General features: G+C 40.4%; 1 protein-coding gene across 31 annotated transcripts in view; it reads left to right on the top strand.

The window, feature by feature from the left end:
• Positions 1-22,593, top strand: part of camk2b1 (calcium/calmodulin-dependent protein kinase (CaM kinase) II beta 1) — a 63,681-nt gene continuing 41,088 nt past the window's right edge. For 9 of the 31 annotated variants that reach the window (XR_010015546.1, XM_063017548.1, XM_063017556.1 and 6 more), the window contains exons 1-6: positions 1-308; positions 7,295-7,389; positions 15,466-15,525; positions 15,679-15,733; positions 17,446-17,511; positions 20,319-20,391. Coding sequence is in view for 29 of the 31 variants with exons in the window: in XM_063017548.1 (XP_062873618.1) it covers positions 247-308; positions 7,295-7,389; positions 15,466-15,525; positions 15,679-15,733; positions 17,446-17,511; positions 20,319-20,391 (411 nt within the window). In the remaining 2 variants the exon portion in view is untranslated. Of the gene's footprint in view, positions 309-7,294; positions 7,390-15,465; positions 15,526-15,678; positions 15,734-17,445; positions 17,512-20,318; positions 20,392-22,593 lie in introns of those variants that run through there. The other 22 variants (XM_063017549.1, XM_063017552.1, XM_063017547.1 and 19 more) reach the window with 4 other exon arrangements.

Raw genomic sequence — 22,593 nt, 5'->3', positions numbered from 1 at the left:
GTTTGTGGAGAAGAACTACAGTCGGGAGGGTGAGCGGGGGCAGAGCGCGTCCGTCGTCCACTAACCGCGATATTTACTCTTATTACTGATTTACACCTTGAAATAGTGACTTAAAGACTTCAGTTTGAATTTAGAGTCGAGTATTTACACCTGACCTAAGCGTTAGCTGTAGCGGTGTAGCTAGCTGAGGCAGGCTGTACTGGAGAGCACCAGAGAGAGAGAGTAGAAACCTGAGTGAGGAGAGACATGGCTACAACAACCTGCACACGATTCACTGACGAATATCAGCTGTATGAAGAACTTGGCAAGTGAGTAACACTTTATTCTGTTTTTGCCACTCCTTGATTCGCGTCTGCATGCCAGAATAGTCGATTAATCCACGTAGTCGAGACTGTCATCGGTTTCGTATCGAGAAGCCAACAAACGGCAGTAGAATTGGAGCTCGAGGTAGGTGTGGTGGTGCAGACGCTGGCTGAATCCCAAATACCTCCGTGCACACTACATTAATGCACTATATATTAACTACAAACCACCCTATCTAGTGCGCTATACATCAAGCGGACAGCCATTTAGGACATGTTGAGGAATGTTAACGGTAACTTATGTTAACATGCAGTATTTTTGGATTTGGACAGGACATTAAAATGAGTCCAAGTAGTTTCTTGTGAAATGGAAATTGAACTTGCTGTAGTCATTTCAGAAACACTGGAAAAAGCTGTCAGTGTCAGGAATTCAGCTGACTGTTGTTGACACTTTCACCCGCTGGATTTAAATTTATGTACGGTCACATTTTATTGTGCTCTGCATAATATTTGATCATGTTTCATGCACACCCTGAAACTCTGTGCACAAAATACATTAAATTATGTTTTATTTATGGAAAGGTCAGTACAAATAATTGGGAATGATTTTAGAAGGGATCCATTGCAAAGGGTGAAGTCAGAATAAGGTTTAGCCTGTGTGAGTCATGTTAATGTTAATGTCCAAACCTGTTGCCATACAGTCAATGTAGTAAGGCAAGGCAAGGCAAGTTTATTTGTATAGCACCTTTCATACACATTGGCAATTCAAAGTGCTTTACATAAGGAAAAAAAAATTGATTAAAAGCATTAAAATATTCCTGAGATCTAGAACCTCAGAAAGACCTCTTGCAAAAATTTAGTTACAATTAAGAGTACATGAAATTCAAACAAGAGAGATAAAAAATTAGGAACATGACAAACTAAAATAAAATATAGTAAAATATACCCTACAATTTAGGGAATATCAGATTAAAACATGTGAGATAAGCAATTAAGAACATGAAAACTAAAAGAAAATATAGTAAAATATACCCTACAATTTAGAGAATATGAAATTAAAACAAGAGAGATACACGTTATTATAAGGGATTAATTATACATATTAATGGTGAAATTACAATACTAAATACTAAGACTATCCCACAGACTGACAGCAGACAAAGTAACTTATACTACCGGTCGTCACCAATAGTACAATGTTCCAGTTCTACTGCCACACAGTGACGCTCATATAGCAATTTTGTCCGTGGTGATATCTCTGTCTTACATAGACAGGCGTCCCAGATGTCTTTACTGTTAATCCTTAAACTGCGGGTCAGGTGGAACACACAGCGTCACCTTTTCTAGTACTATGGGCCAGACGGTATCACACAGCGTCGTCTGATTCCCACCAGGGTGGAACACACAGCATCACCTAGTACTGATACCACACAGGTACTATGGGGCAGACGGTATCACACAGCCTCGTCTGATTCCCACCAGGGTGGAACACACAGCATCACCTAGTACTGATACCACACAGGTACTATGGGGCAGACGGTATCACACAGCGTCGTCTGATTCCCACCGGGGTGGAACACACAGCATCACATCATAGTAGTGTCCAACCACTGTGTTTTCTTATTTAACATACTTTGAATGCCTGTATTCACTTTAAAATTGTTTACATAATGTATTTTGTAATGACTTTGTGCCTATACAGACCACAGAAAAAAAACCCAAAACATTTACTTAGTTGCAAAGCTGGTGTGATATAAAAAGTCTTTTGCAGCACTGCAGTTTAAGTTTGGCCCATTCATTTTGGCAAAAAATCTTCATTTGCCAAATTTAGACCTTTCCCTCTTCATTACAAATTCTCTGCTGCTTGCAATAGCCCTGCTCTGACCAAGTAGAGCTGCAGAATGTCACACGCCCCCTCCAGAACGGTTGGCTCTCAGACGCCAGGACCGGCCGGCAGAGGCCATATTTGCAGTAGCAAGGAGAAACCCTGTGACTCTCCCTCCCACGGCCCAACCAGTTGCGCCTTTTAGAATCCCGGTCAGGTCAATAGCACAGCTGAGACTTGTAACTGAGGTCTCAGCAGTAGTGAGCTAGTTCATTTGGCTGCTGTGGTGCTCGGGCGCCTGTGCTGTGATCTGTAATCTGTTTCTTTTGACGGGTAGTGAAAGTGACAATCTGAAACTGTATTTTTTCTGTTTCATTGAACAGACTTAAAATGATGTCTAAATTTGGCGTCACTTTTGGTGGCTCCTGTGAGCATACAAAAATAAAACATGTGAGTCAGGTGTGAATGATGCAATAAGACGACAGCTTGAGTTGAAGGAAATGAGACAGTAATTGAAGTTGTGTATTACTGAAGTGTGTATTAGCAGGCCAGACTAACCCTACATCTGAGAAGTGATAAACTAAGAAAAATGTGGAAACGTTGTTGTTTAGATGCAAAATACGTGTATAGATGTACATGATGGCTGTCGCACATCTCCGGATAACTGGGCTAATTGTGAGGACAATGTCTTGTCAAATTTTTTTTTAGGTGGAACCAGACTTGCGACCATGATAAGGATAAAATGGTTGATAAAAAAAAATCGAAAGCACTGTATGGCCACAATGTGTACACCCGACCACAAGCTTGTTGAACATCCAGTTCCAAAACCCTAAAAATGAACATGGTTGCCCTCTGCCCATTAGAACAATAACAGCTTTCACTAGTCTGAAAGGCTTTTCCAGTGTTTCTAAAAATGTCTGTTTGAATTTGTCCCCATTTAGTTACGTTTATTAAGGTCAGGCACTAATGTTGGACAAGAAAGCCTGATCATTAGTGAATGTTCCAATTCATTCCAAAGATATTTGTTGGTGTTTAGGTCAGGACTCTTTACAAGCCACTGGAGTTCTTCTACATCAGACTCTTAAAACCATGTTTTTATGGACCTTGCTTTGTGCACCGGGCATGTTCATGCTGGAATATAAAAATACTATCCCAAATGCTGTCACAAATTTAAGATGTATATCATTTAGTTTATAAAATGGATTTTCTAGATCAGGCACTGTTGCAGAAAAAATGTCAGTTCACTCAAATGATTCCTTAGTTATACACCACAATCAGTCTCTGTCGTATTTGAAGATGTGTTTCAAGTTGCATTGTAAAACGATCCATTTGTATTTTTCATGTATGAATCTTGGAAATGTTGCAGATTTTTTTAAAACCAGTAAATAGCCAGCAGTTGACTGTTAAGGGTAAACTGAAAGGTTTACTGCAAGCCGTAAAATGTCAAACACAATTCATGTTAGGGTCACTGTTAGCTCAGTGGTAAAGGTACTAGACTGTTGATCAGAAGGTCGCTTGTTTAATGCCAAGTTCACACTACACGACTTTCCAAGTGGTCAGGTCGCTGTACAGTTCACACTACACGACTGAATCTTTTGCACTCGGGAGTCTTTCAGTCGGTGTATATTTCACACTACACGACTGATCGATGATAGGGGGTTTCACACTACACGATCCATCACCAACTGGAATCGCAGACGAGCTTCTCTGGTCTCCCTTTTTTTCTTTCTTTCTTTTTTTTTGTTTTTTACAAAAACACACGTGAGAAGTGACGAGAAGTTTAATGATACCACGTCCAAAAAAATGAACGTCAACAAGTAGCGAGAGATCAAAGGGTTTGTGCGCTGATGTGCAGCGTAATATCAAGGAGGAAAAATAAATGAATCTGAGTGGATTTGGCAACACGAACAGTATATGGCTTGTTTTGTAGTAAGTTTTGCAATGCAGCGTGGGTGTTATGTTTTGTAGAGGACGATCAAATCAGAAATACTGTAAAAAACGTGTGTGTGCCGGTGTATCCTGATATAAACTATATTAATTAAGCCCCTGTAACCTGTCCTCTCCTGCATTTCCCCTCACGCTGTATCCTGTGTTCTCATTGGCTGTTCGACATGTCACTCATTCCCAGTTGCCCGTCTGAGATCAGATATCTGGCGTGCTAGAAAACTCAATCCAGTCGCCGAGCGCTCGGCGAGCCGGTCGGGTCGAGTTGTTGGATAGTTCACACTTAGCGACTGAGAGCCGAGTTTTGATCGCCGAGCGAACGCTGAGTTGCTCCCGACCCGGAAAATCAATCGCCGACCAGTCGCCGAGCGAAAATCAGGGCAAAAGTCGTGTAGTGTGAACTAGGCATAAGCCTTCCACCATCCAGTTGCCACTGTTGGTCCCCTGAGCAGGGCCCTTAACCTTCAACTGCTTGCATTGTATTCGGTCACTGTTGTGACCTGCTTTGGATAGGAGTGTGCTCTGAATGCCATAAATGTAAATTTTAGCTTGCTGTGTGTGTTGTGTGGTTAGTTAGTGTGTTAAATACACCTTCACTGTTAAAGTGGAAAATGTTTAACCTAATATAATTAAATCTAAAAATGAGTATTTTATCCATATCAAAGTCTCAAGTCTGTTACCCTATTTCCTGAAAATAGTCACACATTACTTATAAGTTCATATGTATGATAGGTATACATTCCCTTAAATAATTAATGATTGTACGTATTAAGAAGTTGTACCTGTATCGGTGTGTGGTAACTGTGCATGTGCAGTTTTCTGCAGAATGCACGACACCCAGGTTAAATTGTATGCACAATGCAGTATTACGTACGCACAGGTTTGCTAATAGGTTTCATGTGACTGTAGTCATTCTATGACTGGATATTCCTGTCATGTGTTTATACTATTCTACATGTGTTAAAGTGTGCCGCTAGTAACGTTTGCTCTGTCTGAGTGTTTGTAAAGGACACTTCTTTCACCAGCAGCTGCAATTATCCCACTGATAAGTGGAGCAGTGGGAGAGGAGGCAAATCAGAGCCTCCAGTCAGAGCGCACATGCTGACTTGTCACATCCACGCTTCCACAGACGTCACAGATCAATTGTATGTCATTTAAGAGCACTCAGGAGGCTTAATAAAGTGCACTCAGACTCAGTTGTTAGGGTCAATTAAAGACCATCTAGTGACCATCTATGAATTTTGAACTGTTGCTTAATTGACAGGAAAGACTTTTTTATTGTTACTGTGATTTTCTAGTTAATTTATTGTATTTTGATGCAGTTAAAAAATCTTGCAGATTATATAACATCAGAAAAAGTACTTGGAGGATCAGAGTTTGACTATGACATTTTTAATTCTGCTTCGTGTTTCTGCATTGTTTTATATATACACCAGCATAATAGAGTTCACTGGAGGTCAAACAAATATTTCAGATTAGATATGGGCAAAATTCTTATATTTAAATATAAAAAAAAAAAAATTTGACTAGTGGTTGAGCTACATTTTGAATCCTAAATGGGTTTTGCTCATGGTGTTAGTTAACCTTACTGTTCAAGATTACTGCCATGTTGTGTTATGAGCTCATAAGTTTAAATGAAATTTTTTAAACTGACAGCATTAATCAAACAATGACTTCTTTGTTGCTTACCCAGTTAAGCATGAATGTGCCCTGTAGACAAAGCAAGGTCTATAAAGACATGTTTAATGTGATGGAACTCCAGTGGCCTGAACAGGGCCCTGACCTTAACATTGAACACCTTTAATTAAATGGATTATAGATCTCAAGCCAGGCTTCCTCGTCCAACATCAGTGACCTAACAAGTGCTCTTTTCACTGAATTGGAATTGGTTTCACTGAAGGTCTGGTGTCCAAATATGTTCGACGCATTTATTTTGTAAGGTTTATTACAGAATAAATGTTTGTTTCACATAGGTAAGAAAAAATGCCTTAACATAGTCAGTGATGAGATGAGCTGAGTATGCAAAAAAGAAAATAATGCAATAAACAAAGAAGCTGGTACAGTGTGGAGCTTACACTGTATACAAGGTTTTTAATTAGTTATTATCGAGTATTATTATGCAAAGAGGCTTTTTGTTTATTTAAAGCTTTAGATCAACCACATTTACAATTCCTAACAATGCTGTATTGCAAGTCAGTATTTTTTGAGGATAATGAAGTGCTTCATCGCTTTCAAACTTGAGCAGTATGAGTGTAACAATAAATATGCTTTTATATTCCTTTTGTGCTAAGAAAGTAGCTTTTGTACCAGCATTACAATGGCATTTACTTTGCAAACTGAGCAAAATATAATAAAATAATGAAATGAATTTTAATTTTTTTTGGTAGTTTTACAAAGCTAGTGATTTAATGCATGTTTGCAGGTAACCTTCATCATTCACCATGCAGATGTGCATCCATGAGACAAAGTCTGTGTTTCAGTTTTGGCACACTTTGACTTAAGTGGGCTTTTTAAAATGCATTTTCTCCCCATTTTCCTCCCGGTTTGGCGCACTCAATTTTGTCTTCCGCTGGTGAGGGATCCCAGATTGCATCCAAGGAGAGCACGCTGCTTTACACGCCTCCTCCGACACGTGTACAGCCCTCCTCTTCTCGCCTCTGCTTTCTGCACAGGCGTCTCTTCCTCCAGTCAGGGTCCTTACTCAGCGTATGAAGACCCATCCACCCACACATAGTCCGGCCCCCACCCTGCAGATACGGTGGCCAATTAGTATGTGCTGCAGGCACTGCAAATTATGCCCGCTAGATGGCGCCCAGCCGACCGGAGGCAACACAGAGTTTCAAAACCAAGGAGTCCAGAAACTCGGTGCTGGTGTATGTGCCACCTGGGCGCCCTAGCTTAAGTGGGCTTTAACGAATGAGTAAGAGGCCAACAGTGCAGTGCAGGTGTGCTGGCATGCTTCTATTAGACTAAATGTATTGGTATTGACCGTGTTGACTGTAAAAGGGTCTTCGGTAGGTCTGACGTCAGTCTGATTTTAATGTGTGCATTTTATTTTATGTTTGCAGCCCTGCAGAGTAGCTCAAAATCTTTTCAAACCTGTTTTGACTAAATTCTTTTGTCTGCTGTATGATTCATATAAAACATGTATTGTGCCTACTACTATGCATAATTAACCCTGACTAACAAAATGTTCAACTCATTTTTGTATTTCCATCCCCAGGGGAGCATTTTCAGTGGTGCGGCGATGTGTGAAGCTCTGCTCAGGCCAAGAGTACGCTGCCAAAATCATCAACACCAAAAAACTCTCAGCAAGAGGTGAGGAAATGGCTTTCTACATTTTCTTCAAAGCCAAATGATGTTATTGGTTATTGTTATTTATTTTAAATTTAGAATTAATTTGAGTTTTGAAGGCAGCGTGCAGTTTCTTGCCCTCCTGTATTAAAGAAAGGGGTGTAGTGGTGGTAGCACTGGACATCATGGACATGTCCAATCTGCGTCCGCTTCTCATCACCTACCAGCTTTGGTCTTCCACACTGAGCCATATCACAAAAGCTTTATGTGACTCCCTCCCCCCACTCATGCATACCTGGAGATGTACCTCAGGTATTTTGCATACAGCGGGAAGACACGTCGTCAGACCTTTCCTTTCTTAAACCTGGCCGTTTGTGTTTGTGTGGCCACTTGACCAGCTCGGTGGCTTTGCTGAGATTTAAACTTGAGTTTGAACACTCGCAGTGGTGTGCTAGCACTTCTGTGGTGTTAAATGTGTTTGAACTACAGTATGTAATGGTGGTTAATTAGTTTCCAGTGTCTTATTTTTACCAGTATTCCAGCCTCTACTAGTGGACAGCGGCACGTGCTTCACAGTAAGAGTTATGGTCAAGGCCGAATGCCATGGCAGTGAGTCAGACTCTGGCCTGCACCTGCTCGACAGAGCACAGGTTTTTTTCATGGCATCCTTTTTCTAATGGCACAACAGGAGTGTAGATATGTCACCCCGTGTGTAAACTGAACCATGCAGCTGCTTTGCCAGGTGTTGCTGAGAATTTGACCACCTCCGCCAGTCATTGTGGCCAAAACTATTTGCACAAGTATTTGACTCGCAAAGCTTTACTATGCAGCATGTAGCTGATTTGGAAAACTGATAGCGAACATGATCATGTCAGGGTGTCATATAGTGAGGGTGGGGTGACAAATGCCAATAGTGCAATGTCTTCCTCCACACTGTAATGGTTGCTCTCTAATGGCATCAGCAGTTGCCACACACACCCACACAGACACACACGCCAATCAAAAATATCAGTTTTATCTTTATAATGATGACACTATCAGGTTTTTTGTTTTTGATTAGTGACTTTCAGTTTGTCAGGGTTATTTTTAAACACATTCTACAAATAATAAACAACAGTTTGTCCAGGTCAAAGAGAAAAGGAACAGTGTGCTGCCATTTAAACAACTTCATTTTGAGGGACTTTTCTTTGTCATGGCAAGACAATTCCAAGCCACATTCTGCACATGTAACAACAGCATGCTTTATATGGTAAAATACTGCAGGTACTAGACTGGCCTGTCTGCAGTCCTGTTCGGTCTCATATTGCAAGTGTGTGATACATTATGAAGCACATAATACAACAGGGGTGGGCAATTAAATTTTTCCAAGGGGCCACATAAGAAACTGTTACTGCTGTGGAGGGACGGACCAATACGGTGAACTTCATTCTGCTCTATATTAATAAGATTTCTTTTTACTGCCTAAATTTTACAATTCTGATAAGCTGTTATTGTTAAGAGTAGATGTTACAATCAGAAAATGAAAAGCAGGCAGAGTAAAAACATCATTTCACTATTTAATCAATTATTGAAAACAAATGTGAACAAAATGTGCATTAACTTTACACAAAGTGCTGTTGCTATGTGGGTATCACAAAGCTGATCTTAACTGCTCCAGTCCTGGATGTGTAAAACTTTATAAATAAGTCTGTGTTGGTTTGCAGTTTAGTTAGCGAAGCTTCAGATGTAGGCTTTAAACGTTTCATTGTAATTAATAATAATAATAATAATAATAAGTTCAACTTATATAGCACCTTTCACCAAGCTCAAGGTCGCTGTACAGTAATAAAAAGTGAAAACAAACGACAACACGCAAAACAAGACAAGGCAAAACAAAACAAAAACAAACCGACAGTGAGTAAGGATAGGTTAGAGATATAAGTTCAAGAAGTAGAATGAAAGTGTTGTGAGAAGAGATGGGTTTTTAGAGACACCTTGAAAGCAGAAAGAGAAGAAATAGAGCGAAGAGTCGAGGGTTCCAGAGTGTTGGGGCGGCAACGCTGAAGGATCTGCCGCCCATAGTGGACATCCTAAATCTAGGAACAGATAGTTGATTCGTGTCTGACGACCTTAGTTTGCGTGATGGTGTGTGACGTGTGAGGAGTTTAGTAAGATAGGCGGGAGCGAGACCATGAAGTGCTTTAAAAGTCAAGACCAGAATTTTATATTTAATGCGCATGGAAATTGGCAGCCAATGTAGTTCTTCCAAAACAGGGGTGATGTGGTCAAACTTTCGGGTAAATGTCAGGACCCGAGCAGCTGCATTTTGTATAGTTTGCAGGGGACGGAGGGTTTTGGCGGGAAGTCCGTGCAATAAGGAATTGCAGTAGTCCAAACGGCTGGTGACAAAAACGCGCGTGTATCAGTGTTTCCGCCACCTCAAATGAAAGATAGGGACGGAGACGAGTAATAATTAAACTCTACATTCAAAACTACACTTACCTTTGGTGTTGTCAGTACTGATTTATACATGTTACTTAATAGTTCAATAGGTGATTCTGAATCTTCTGAACCCAGTACTTAGGAGGAGTGTCCACATTTCACACATAGTATATCACAATACTAATTCTAAACCATTGGTAAATTGAAGCCTGACATGCATGGGCAGATAAAGAACTTTGGTATTAATCAGAGAAGGGAGGTTACATCCACCGAGTAACCTGATTACAGCTTGATAAATTCATTCTAGAATTCTGATTTCTAGAAATAAGAGAATGACCATACTCTGGTTTTATTCATCAGTGTGTGTTGCCTCCATGAGCACTAATACGTGCAGTGTTATAATGCAGTGGTGTTATAATCGTACGATTAGTGCACATGTAAAGACGCTCATTGTGTGATCAAAAGGTAGAAGCAGTTGATGAGTGCTGACTGGCGGCACCCACAGGGTTCGGCAGCTGCCTTGTGAGTGAGCGAGCGAGCGCGTGAAGGCTACATGCCTAAAGCACGGGACTCTCATCTGACCCACAGAGCACTAGAGACACGCTCATGGCCTGCACAACATGCGCATACCCTTACTGCAAACTGATAAATCAGTACAAGAATTCAGTAGTAACCACCACCAAGCCTGGGTTCATTACGCTGGTATTGTTAGAGCCCTCAGAACAAAATCCCTGAAAAGAGTCTTCCAACAGGGCAACTGATTGCATTTCTCATTAAAGTCGGCTGTATAAGAGTCAGCTTAGTGAAGGTTTCAATGATTTCATTGAAGGTGTTTAGTAAATAGTTCTGATCACCTCTTTTCAAGCGCTCATCCTTTCTTAAGAATTTGATCTGGTTTTATTTAACAGTGATTCAGCTTCTGGCTGAAATTTTTAACCTGCAACAAACAACGATAATGATTAATACTATTATTAGCATTTTCATAAGCGACCATTTGAATGAGTCCTCTTTTGTACCCATGAAAAACAACATTTATGTCTTTATGTATTAGCCATGTTGACAAAAACAATAACAGTGATGTACCGAAAGCTGTTTTTATCAGTCATTGTTTTTCAAACTGTAGGAGGTTCTTAGTTGTCCATCACACAAGGGATTAAATAGTAAACATCCAGTAGTAATGAAAGAAAATCATTTTGTGTGGACATTTCGTAACGTATTTATTTTATATGTGTATATCACTTTCACAAATGTGTATGACAAAGAAAAACCAAAACAAACTACAATAAACTTTATAATGGCAAATTTAGGGCCTTTACATGCTAAACAGAGGAATCAAGACCGACGCACAAGGAATTGTCTCCCGCAATTATGCTTTAAATATTATTTTACTGTTATTAAATCATACCATGTAATGTAAGTGGTCACTGAAAGAAGGGTGACAAGGTAAATGTGACTTACTATCACTGGGAAGCCTGATAGATGATGCACACAACAGGCTAATACTCAATTAACTGTGTAATTAATTTTTTGAACTTTTTGGAATATTTTATTTTAACAATGTCAAAATATTTTTGACTGCACTCTGCCACAGCAAAGTCTGGTTTAGATTGTTATCAATGACAAAACAACTGGCAACCCCACATACCAACCCTACTTAAAAACTATATAACACATGATGTACAGGGAACATTAACATTTAATTGTCTATTTGCTATTTTTTTTAATTGAGCAAATAAATTGAAATTGTGCACTAAAATACCCATAGCCATACCATGTTAAAGATTGTTCCTTGTATGGAATGTGTAGGTGTCCATCCATTTGCATCCATTGCATTGAGGTCTTGTTTGCGTTCGTGCAGCATAGAAACTCTTTATGAGTGCTCATGGCTTTAGGACACAATATCAAACTTGTAGGCAGGTGTTCACATACTTTTGCCACTTCCTAAAGTGCTGCGAAGCCTGACCTGGATTTCTGTATCTGTGCTCTATTCTGGACTGGTGTCCCATTTAAGGTCCTGTATGTGCTAGTTGTTCATGAATGCAGCATCAACATACTTTCATTGTATTGCAGGTTTTTCATATGTTCCACAATATAAAAGCTTTTGATTTAACATGTGACCCTCTTTAGGGCTTTTCATTTTTATACAGTTACTGGGTAATTATAGTTACTTCTCACACAATAAGCACTTCCTGTCTTCACAAACACACAATAATTTCAATAATTTAGTGTCGGAGCTTCATAGAATCTTTTCACCCAGTGATTACATTTCTCATGCTCTGTATTCTCTGAATTCTCACTCCCTTTTTCCTATCCTACTCTTTCTTCCTGCTCTTCCTGCCTTCTCTTCTGTGCTTCCTCTCTCTCTCCTTTGGTACTTCTCATGTCTTATTTACCTCGGTGCGTCATGTTGCATGCAGAGCTGCTGAGAGCAGATTTAAGGCTCATCCTGTCCTCCTGCCCTGACTGTGTCTCACGCCAGTCTGGTGAAATCATTCAGGATCTTCATTACCCTTCTAGCTGTGAGCTCATAGCTAAGTGTTTAAATTGGGTTAGGGAGCTCATGTGTTTTTTGGAGTGTAAACATGTTGATGTTCCATGTGGTTGTGTGTTAGAGGAGGCAATCTAGACAAGATCTTCTAACATGAGATAACGTGTTGATTTCATTTATTTCATTTCATTATTCTGACTAAACATTTTATCCTGAGTTAACACTGTTCCGCAGCTATGGATTGTCCAGTCCCTAATTGTGTCCACACACTTACAAATTCACCATCTTACAATTTAGAACAGCTGATGCACCTTTTGCCTGTATTTAAGAGCTGGAACAGAAATCAGAGCGAAACGTACAGAAACACACAGACACGGGACAAACATGCAAAAGTCGTCAGACAGAGAGCAAAAGCCAGAGCCAAACCCAGTCAAACCCAGATCTCGGTGGTGGGCTAGTGTAAGGACTTTCCTCCTTATCTCCCAATCTTTCATCAGTCTTAGTTCATTTTGATCACAGATTCTAAATAAACTGTTTATGTGCACAGTAAACATCCCAGTCTGATACTAATCTCCAGTTACATGCTGGTTTGATTTAATATGAACCAAATGTATGCTCAGACATGGAGTCAAGTGCTCCTTGCACACCCACTGTTCTGGCCAAGTATTGCTGTAGACCACCCTGCGACACTCGTGTAGTCAGTCAGAGTCTCAGAAATTGCATATCGCAGTGGGAACAGACCTCGTCCTGTTTCCCCGTCTTACCTTCCTTACCGTCCTCTCTCAAACATGCCCAATTGTGTTTGCGTGGATGCCCGGCCAGATCGGTGGCTCTGCTGAGATTTGAAGCGTTCGAACACTCAGCAGGGGTGTGCTAGCGCATTAGACCACTGTGCTGCCTGAATGCCCCACTTGTGGTTTGTTTATGAGGTTAAAGTGCATGTACCTCAGATGAGATGATAAATACCATGAGTAGCAGTGGCTTTGCACACCGCCACTTTAGTACCAGTGTGTGTCCCTAGCAGAGTTCACAAAGGCATGTGCACAGAACGAAGCTGACATTTGTCCACACCAGTGCACTCGGGTATTAAAAAAGACCTTTGAAATTTGAATGATCTGCAGTCAATTTAAATAACACATAAGCAGCGGGTTGTTCCAGTTTATTCAGTTTAGTTAATAGATTTGCTGTGGATACACTGCCGATTTAAAAATGATACATTATGACAAAGTTCAAGTAGCCAGTGGTAAACTTAAGGACAAACTGTTGACAAGCGATGAGCGAACATCTACTTGGGTGGCGTAAGCCAAAAATTTGGACAGGTTCGTTTATAAGGTTAGTGCTCCTGGGTGCTGAGGATTAGTCACATGTAATACAGCTGTATACATCTGCACCAGATGGACTGACAGACTTGATAAGCTTCTGGTCACACTGTGTCATCTGTATATACAACCTGTGCATGTGTGGATCATAAAGAAGGGGTGGACCATCTGCTGGAGGTCGGCTCTGTAACAAAGATTTCTCTGATGCAGGGTACACGTCCGTCTTGCATATGTATTCTTTCACACACACAGATTATATTCAGTGGTTAGAGGTCAGCTGGTGATATACGAGCGATTATGATTGCTTAGTATTTATTCATTAGTCTGTCAGACCTATCGCTCTGTGTCTTCTTCTCTTAACCCACACGTCATTCCTTCTATCTGCTGTTGCATGTGTCCGTCCCGCTCTTCTCTCTCTCCTTCATTCCGAGTCCTGTTCCTGCTACGTGGGGATCGTGATGCTAAATCAGTATTCATCTCGGCTCTCGGCTCAGTGTGAAACGCTTGCTGGCTGATTGAGTGGCTGACGTTGACGACACTAGTATGACGTGGTTAGGTTTTAATGACTGGATTGAAGACAGCTGGGTGGCGTCTCGTGACCTTTATCTTTTTACAGCGCCGCTGCATCTCGGCTCTGCCATGCAGACACTGTTGGGCCCTTGAACAAGGCTCTTAACCCTCTCAGCATATGTATATATGTACATTTGACAAATAGAGGCATACCAGCTGCCCTGGATTATTATTATTATTATTATTGATTTTTTTTTCCGGCATGTAACCCTGTCACTGCATCTTTTTGCTCTGTTGCATCATAAAGAGTAAGATGTGAAAAACTGAAATGATGGAGGGTTTATATTTACATTTACATTTTCAATATTTAGCAGACGTTATCCAAAGCAACTTCCAATTATGACTGAACACAGTTTGATCAATTGAGGGTTTAGGACCTTGCTCAGGGGCCCAACAGTGGTGGTGGTGAGACTTGAACCGGCAACCTTATGATTACTAGTCCAGTATATTAACCACTGAGCTACCACTGCCCTTGTATTATCTTAAAATAGTGACTAATGATCCACACCATTTGCCTCAGGTTACACACAAATGTAGTGACGTTATTAGGATTAGTATATCAGGTTATCTGTAAATCTGCATTATTGTAAGTTTAAAGATGGAATCATAAGCTTTTAACAATAAGGGAAACAAAAGAGCAATTTTAACTTCAATATTATAACTTGATGGATCGGCTGTTTTCAATTACTTCACAAGAATAAATAGCTCCTTGTCTGTCATTGTTGAAGACTTTAACAGAACGATTCAAAAAGCATTCAAAACAGGACAGGAATCTAATCATACGGACACACATGTGAAAAAGCAGAAGAACTTCACTGGCCTGCACAGATACCTGACCTTAATCCCACTGAACACCTTTGGAATGAGTTGGAACATTGATTGTAAGCCAGGCCTTCTCGTTAGATATTCATGCCTGATCTCACCAATGCTGTTTTGACTGAGGTGGCACTAATTCCCACAGACACGCCAAAATGTTGTGAAAACCAATTCCAAAAAGTGAAGGCTGTTATGGCCACAACAAGGGGTTGGTCATTAAACTGGGGGCAAGTCTTACTTTAATGTTTATGTTTAACAAGCTCATATTTAGGTGTCAACATACTTTTGGCCGTTAGGTGTAACTCTGAGCTTAGTGTAATGCATCATAAAAAGTCAGATCACTGTCTAATCTGAATCGACTAGAAGGCAGCTGCAAATGAAAGGTTCAGGTTCATGGATATCCGCATCCAAATTGTTTAGCTCTTACCATATTATCTCAGGTACCATAATGTTTTTTCATGTTCCCATGTTGTTGTTTTTTTCCAGATCATCAGAAGCTTGAACGAGAGGCTCGAATCTGTCGACTGCTCAAGCACCCAAATATCGGTGAGTGTTCTTCCTCTAAACATACTGCGAGGCTTTTTTTAAAATCAATAATATAAGTGTCGCTGATTAACATTTAAAATATTAGCAGTAATGTAAATTTGTTTCACACAATTACACTGTGTATCTAAAATCAGTGCATCTGATCTGTTGCAGTTCGACTTCATGACAGCATATCAGAGGAAGGCTTTCACTACTTGCTCTTTGACTTGTAAGTGTCCATCTGTGTGTGTGTGTGTGTGTGTGTGTGTGTTTAGCACCATGTCTCAGTATAAAGGTAATGCTTTCAGTAAGAGCTGTAATGTACCAACTGCATCTTTATTTATTATGATTAGTATGTTTAGTTAGAGCGTGTAATGAATTGAAAATAAAAATATACTGAAAATCTACGTTTCCATCCTTTATTAAATAATGTTTGAAAGCTTGTTGATACGCTTGTCGGTTATTGGTTAAAAGAAATTGACAAATTTTTCATTTTTAATATTTACCTCCAGCAACTCTTGACATACATCATTTTTTACCCGGGAACTAATTTTCCATGATGACAAGAGAAGTGTAGATTGTCCTGTAAAGTCTATGATCTATTGGTCTCTAGAGCCTGTCTGATGGTGGATTGGGGATGTTTGTCTTGCTACACGGTTTGTTTTCCCCATACATTTTGAAAAAATCAATACCTTGACAGTGGCTGTCTCGTCCAAATGTCAAATTGTTGAAGTAATGTGCTTTAAAACAAAGCTGCTGGTGTGAAAAATGGCGGGTACGTTGCACAAACATTGCAGTGAGAGGAGCATTTCCCTTTTCTTAGAATGATTATTATTATAATATCTGGTAGTAGTGTTAAAAGAAAATGTAACATCTCACTAGCTTATCATGCACACGAGCAGCACTTTCCTGCAGAACTGCTGTGGACAGACTGCTGTGGTGCACTGTTTTTCTTATTTTTAAAAGTAGTCACTGTGTTAATCGATTTATTTTGAGCTTGAATTTTACCATTTGCAAGCGAATGACTCTTGAGGGCAAAAAGGATGTGCACGCGCTGCAAACGCTCTTTCCATCTTTCCCAGTTTTTCCATCTTTAAGAGGAAAAAAATGCTTTTCATTTTAGACTGAGCTGTGTGAGGTGAAAACCGAAGTTATATAAATCATATTTTTATTTTACATCATGACAATGGTTTGCCTACATAGTGGATTTTGTAGCACCTCTGGACAACTGTCATGGCAGGTCTGCAGCACTGTTGCTGACCTGTTTTTTTTATTTTTTTTAATGCATTTTCTCCGCATTTTCCTCCCGATTTAGCACACACAATTTTGTCTTCCACTGCTACCAGATATCAGATTGCATCCAAGGAGAGCACGTCGCTGTACACGCCTCTTCCGACACGTGCACAGCCCTCCTCTTCTTCAGCGGAATATCCCTGTGCCACCTGGGCGCCTGACCTGTTTTTTTTTTATTAATTTTTGGAAGCCTTAAATATTCCTTTATTTTTACTAACTCCTTCCTCCTGGTCAGAACTTGGTGCCACATGGAAACACAGGGTGCAGGGCAGAATTACACTAATTCAGTCACTCGCCAGGGTGAATTTCCTGCAGTGTGTCCACCTTTTAGCAATAGCACCACTGGTGATTCGAACCCTGGGTGCCAGCGGTAACGAGCGCCCTTGGATAATTATTTTAAATAAAAAAATATTTTGGTGCTTGCAGAGTTTTATTCAGAGGCGTAAGTTTCCCTGTGCTAGAACTTGCTGTCAGAAAGACGATGAGACACTCTTTGACAGAGGACGATGAGCCTCTTTTCTGTCAGAGCGGATTCCTGTTTCCATGGAAATGATGCTGGGCTGTTGCGTGGGTGCATGGTGTGTGTATGGACGCAGGAAGTGTGTCTAAGTGAGTGTTTTACTAACTGGTGCTTCTTTTGCTCTGCAGGGTGACGGGAGGTGAGCTGTTTGAAGACATTGTTGCTCGAGAGTACTATAGCGAGGCTGATGCCAGGTACACATCTGCCCTCTTCTACTCTTTTTCCTTGTTTTTTTTTTCCTGTAAGCCCTCTCCTCTCTCTTTGTCTGTCTGTCTCTCTCCTTGTTTCCCCTTGTTTTCTCTCTTCCATTGTTTTCCATGGTTGGTCTTCACCCCCTGTTGCACACATTTGACCTTTTACGTCATCTAAACACTGATCTCATTTACACAGGTAAAAGTTTCACACACTGTATAGAATCAAAATCCAGCGATCCAGCGGTGTGTAGTACAGGACACATATTACCATCCTCTTTCTTCATCAGTAGCTACACTTGATTCGTTCTTATATCTTTTCATAGCACTTGTTATCTAGTTCTTCCTCTCTGTTCTTACATCTTCTCTAACTTTACCTTTTTCATTCCTTTTAACTTTATTCCTTCTCCCATCTTACTTACAGCATTCCTACAAATCTTCACACACCCGCACATACTCACACACACTCACACACTTACATGTGCACGGCAGTATGCACCATACAACAGCACGTTTTTGCATTTCGCTCATAAACTCAAGCAAAGTTGATCAAATCCAGCAAAACTATGTGAGCTCACAGTTGTCAGCTCTAAGCACAGATGAATCGTGGGTCACAAATGATTCACAAAAGTTCTTTAAATGAGTTTGTGTGATTCTGGCAAACTGTACCCACTGAGACCCTGACCCTACCATAAAGAGATGGTAATGCATGAAAATAAAACAAAACCTGTCTCTACACCATACAGGGTTGGAGATATGGACCATAAAGTTTGACGCTATGATAAAGCTTAGCCTAGTCGGACTAAGTTAGAGTGCCTGAGTAGTGTTTTTTTCCTAATGAACCACCATTTTATTAGTTTTACTAGTGATTGATAAAGCAATAATGCATAAACAATAATAGTCTTTGAGCTTTGTATGTATAGCAAGCGTATCACAAGTGCATTAAATTTTCTATTTCTGAATCCACAAGTTCTGTTATTTTTTAAATCAGTATGAAGTCTCAGCTAACATGTTAAAAAAAATCTACTTTTTAATACACTATATCACTACAACCATAGGGCTGTCCGCACACCCATCAGGTTTTTGGGGGTTTTCGGGCTCCTTTTTAAAAAAATCTGTTACCTGTGTCTTCATTTCTCTCTCACATCTCTTTTCCTTCTGTCCTTGGAGAGAGAGAGAGAGAGAGAGAGAGAGAGAATAAGAAACTAGGCCTCTAATTAACTCTCCTAATTAGGGCTTCATATCTCCAGTTCAGTTCATCCTCTTCCCTCTCTAGCTGTTCTTCTCTCTAACTGTGTCATTCCTTCAGTCTGTAGCTCAGACGTTACACCTCATATCAGGTGTGTGGAATATTAGTACAGTTAAGAGACCAGAGGCTAATGTGTCAGATCTGCCCCATTTAATTTCAAAAGGCACTTGTAGCCTAGTGGTTAAGGTACTGGACTAGTATTCATAAGGTTGCTTGTTCAAGCCCCACCACTGCCAGATTGCTGCTGTTGGGCTCTTGAGCAAGGCCCTCAACCCTCAATTGCTCAGAGTGTCACAGTACTGTAAGTCACTTTGGATAAAGTTGTCTGCTAAATGCTGAAGATGTAAATGTAAAACCAGAGGTTTTTTTTTTTTTTTTTTTTGGAACAATTTGATATTGTTTTCTTCCCAGTTAGAATTAAAAGTTCATTTTGTGGGCAGTATAGTGATGTATTCCAATATCTCCCAAACCATCTAGCATGTGCAGCCATTTACAGGTCAGATGTTTAAATACACTCGTTAGGGTCATGCCACACTTGGGTTTCCAGGGATTTGTGCAACTTTTATTCCACGACTAAATGATTAGAAAATGTCCGACAAAATTGAGTTCCTTCAAAGTTTATTGTGGATTTTATTAGGGAGAAAAATACAGAATGTGTTGAGTCAGCATACATACAGCTCAACTAATACTCACTCACTCACTTTCTTAACTGCTTATCCAATAGGGGGGGCTATGGTGCTGGAGCCTATCCCAGCTTTTCAATGGGTGCAAGGCACACAGTAACACCCTGGACGGGGCACCAGTTCACCACAGGGCAGACACACCTATACACACACACATACACACATTCACCTATAGGGCAATTCAGTGTCTCCAATTAACCTGACTGCATGTTTTTCTACTGTGGGAGGAAACCCACACAGCCACTGCTGTGAGGCGACAGTGCTACCCACCGAGCCACCGTGCCGCCCACAACTAATACTTGCTTGTTTATTTTTACTTGATGGGGAAAGGAGCATACCTAAAAACATGTACCTTTCATTTCTCATTTTGTGAAGATTTGAATCAATATTGTCTGTTGAGTAGTGTTCAAAATGGCCTGAGCTGTTCTGAAACACACACACACACACACACACACACACACACACCTTCACTCTCTCATGTATTTCTACTTTTACATGCTGCCGTTCTTTCTTTTTCCTGGTTATTTATTTTTTCTTTCTTGCCTTCTCTGGTTATCTTCTCTCTCTCTCTCTCTCTCTCTCTCTCTCTCTCTCTCTCTCTCTCTCTCTCTCTCTCGTTGTAAGCATGCCAGTCTGTGTGCTGCTGCCGGTTGTGTCATCATGTTAAACATGTTTTGTCTCCTCACCACCTCCACTTTCATCCTTCTCCTTTGTCTCTCACCCTCTTCTCTCCTTTTCTTCATCCTCACACCCCATTTCATTTCATTCTGTTCATACGTTCACTGTTCGACATCATGATTTCGGCACCTCTCCTCTTCATCCACACCTCTTCCCCTCATTTCCTCTTCTGGTCTTCTGTTTCCTTTTTGTCTTCACAGTCACTGCATCCATCAGATTCTAGACAGTGTCAATCACATTCACCAACATGACATAGTGCACAGGGACCTGAAGGTCAGTATGTAGCTCACTCACATCCTTCTGCTCGTGTTGGCCTGTCACTGCCTGCAATTTTCTGTTTCTGTGTCTGTCTGTCTATCTGTCTGTCTGTCTGTGGCATCATGAGCTTCTGTTCCTGCATTGCCTGCTCCCTAACTCCTCCCTTAATGTTCCTCCTTTTCTGCTCATTACTTTAGCTTGTCTTAGCTCTGAATTTTAGCCTTTTTGGTGTAAGTAAAAACTTGAATTTTTGAACTGGATTAGAAAATTCCAGTTCTGGTTTTAGTTGTCCCACAAGAAGCTGCTTCATGAAAATATCTTATTAATTATTTACTATATGTTTGGGAATTTGCCTGTCTGTAGTTCTGTTTTTATTTAAAATAGCTGGTTGTATGTGGAATGGCAATAAACTCAAACAAATAAAAAAAAGGTTGTATGTGGTGTGGCACAAAGGGTAAACCCACTATAGTGACAGCTAATATAATAGCTTTCTCTCATACTATGGAGGTTACAGCTTTACCATCAACAGCAGTCACACTGCAACAGCACCATAAAGACTATTCTGCTCTTTTTTTTTTAACCGATAACAAACAAGCTTATAGCATCCCAGTAAAATATAAAAAATATCACCTAGTTGCTTACCAACAAGTCTCGGATGGTTTTTGATTCATGAACGGTGTCATGTAGTAAAAGTGGCAGTAGAACAGAAAGATGAACATAAACACAGTGAGTAGAACCAGTATAAGGGAACACTTATCATCACAGTAGAACACCAAGTCAGTTAACCTTCAGGGGATCAATCTGTGCAGTTAGGCAGCATAAGTGATTATGAATCAGTTTCAACTGCTTGGTGTAAAATAAAAGTTACGACAGGTTCACTGGACAGGCAACATCAAGACAACCACTAAGAAAATGGTTTTACAGGTGATGGGTTTCTTATCCTTCCAGACTGATTCTTCTCAGTCAGAGTCTGGAGATGCTGTGGTAAACGTTATACTGCCTGCAACATCATTCGACTGGTTTGGCAGTGGGTCAGTCATGGTTTGAGGAGGCATATCTTTAGAGGGTTGTAAAACCTCTATGTAATAGCGAATGGTACTCTGACTGCTGTTAGGATAAAATCCTCAGAGCCTTTATCAAACCCAATGCTAGTACAGTGAGCCCAGGGTTCCTCCTGGTGCATCTCAGTGGCCCGTCTCTGTCTGTCCAGAGTTTGTAGGCAGTTCCTGGATGAATAAGGCATTGATGCCATTGACTGGACCTCACGTTCCTTATACCCCAACACAAAACAGCTTCATTGTTTGTAGTTTTGTGTAGTGGTTCAACTGTATGATTTAAATCATATAAAAATCATTAACTCAACAGCTGAGAGTGGAGGAAGTGAAAAGAGAACCACACACACACACACACACACACGCGCACACACACACACACATGCGTTCACACTTATTTCGCCATCTTCACATAAGGATGTTCTTGGGTTGCCACTTGAAATGTGTAGATACTGTTCATCTGTTTATAACCTCTGAAACATACATACATTTACAAATGCTCACAAGCTCATATACAGTGCCCTAAACATGTTCAGCCTCAACACTCAGTTGTTGTGTAAATAATTGATCATAATCAGGAATTTGTATTTGTTTTACTGTGTTGGTTAAATTAAAGGTTAAATTAGAATCTGTGTCTTATTAAAATATAATAATAGACCTCACAAAGAAGTTGGCAGTTGATCCACAAATTTAGTAAGGAGGTGCGGTAATATGTTGCATGATGGAAACGTATATAGTTTATGGAACAAATACTTTTTAAGGCAGTGTGGTAAAATCTTAAATTTGTGTTAAAAGACTTGGCAACCAGGTCAGTTTAACTTGAAATCAAAGGCTGATGCAGTCAGTAGAGTGTGTGCTGCACAGCACCAAGTCCCTAGTGATCTAAGTTCAAACCTTGCTCGTTTGTTAGGGGTTTCATACGTGTCTCCACCGTTCTCTGTGTGTCCATGTAGGATGTCTCGTTTCCACCCACCTCTCTGTTATATGCAGAAGATGTGGTTCGATTCCTCTAAATTGCTTTTTGTTGTACTAGAGTTAATGAATGAATGAATAGGTGAGCATGTTCTCCCCAGTAGTGGATTGGCACCCTGTTTAGGGCGTATTTCTCCCTTGCATACAGTGTTAAGTGAGTGAATGGCCGAGTAAGAGGACTGGAGTTGCCCTG

The sequence above is a fragment of the Trichomycterus rosablanca genome, chromosome 21 (genome assembly GCF_030014385.1).
Source record: "Trichomycterus rosablanca isolate fTriRos1 chromosome 21, fTriRos1.hap1, whole genome shotgun sequence".
Classification (NCBI taxonomy): domain Eukaryota; kingdom Metazoa; phylum Chordata; class Actinopteri; order Siluriformes; family Trichomycteridae; genus Trichomycterus; species Trichomycterus rosablanca.
This window is presented reverse-complemented; position numbering and strand designations above follow the sequence as displayed.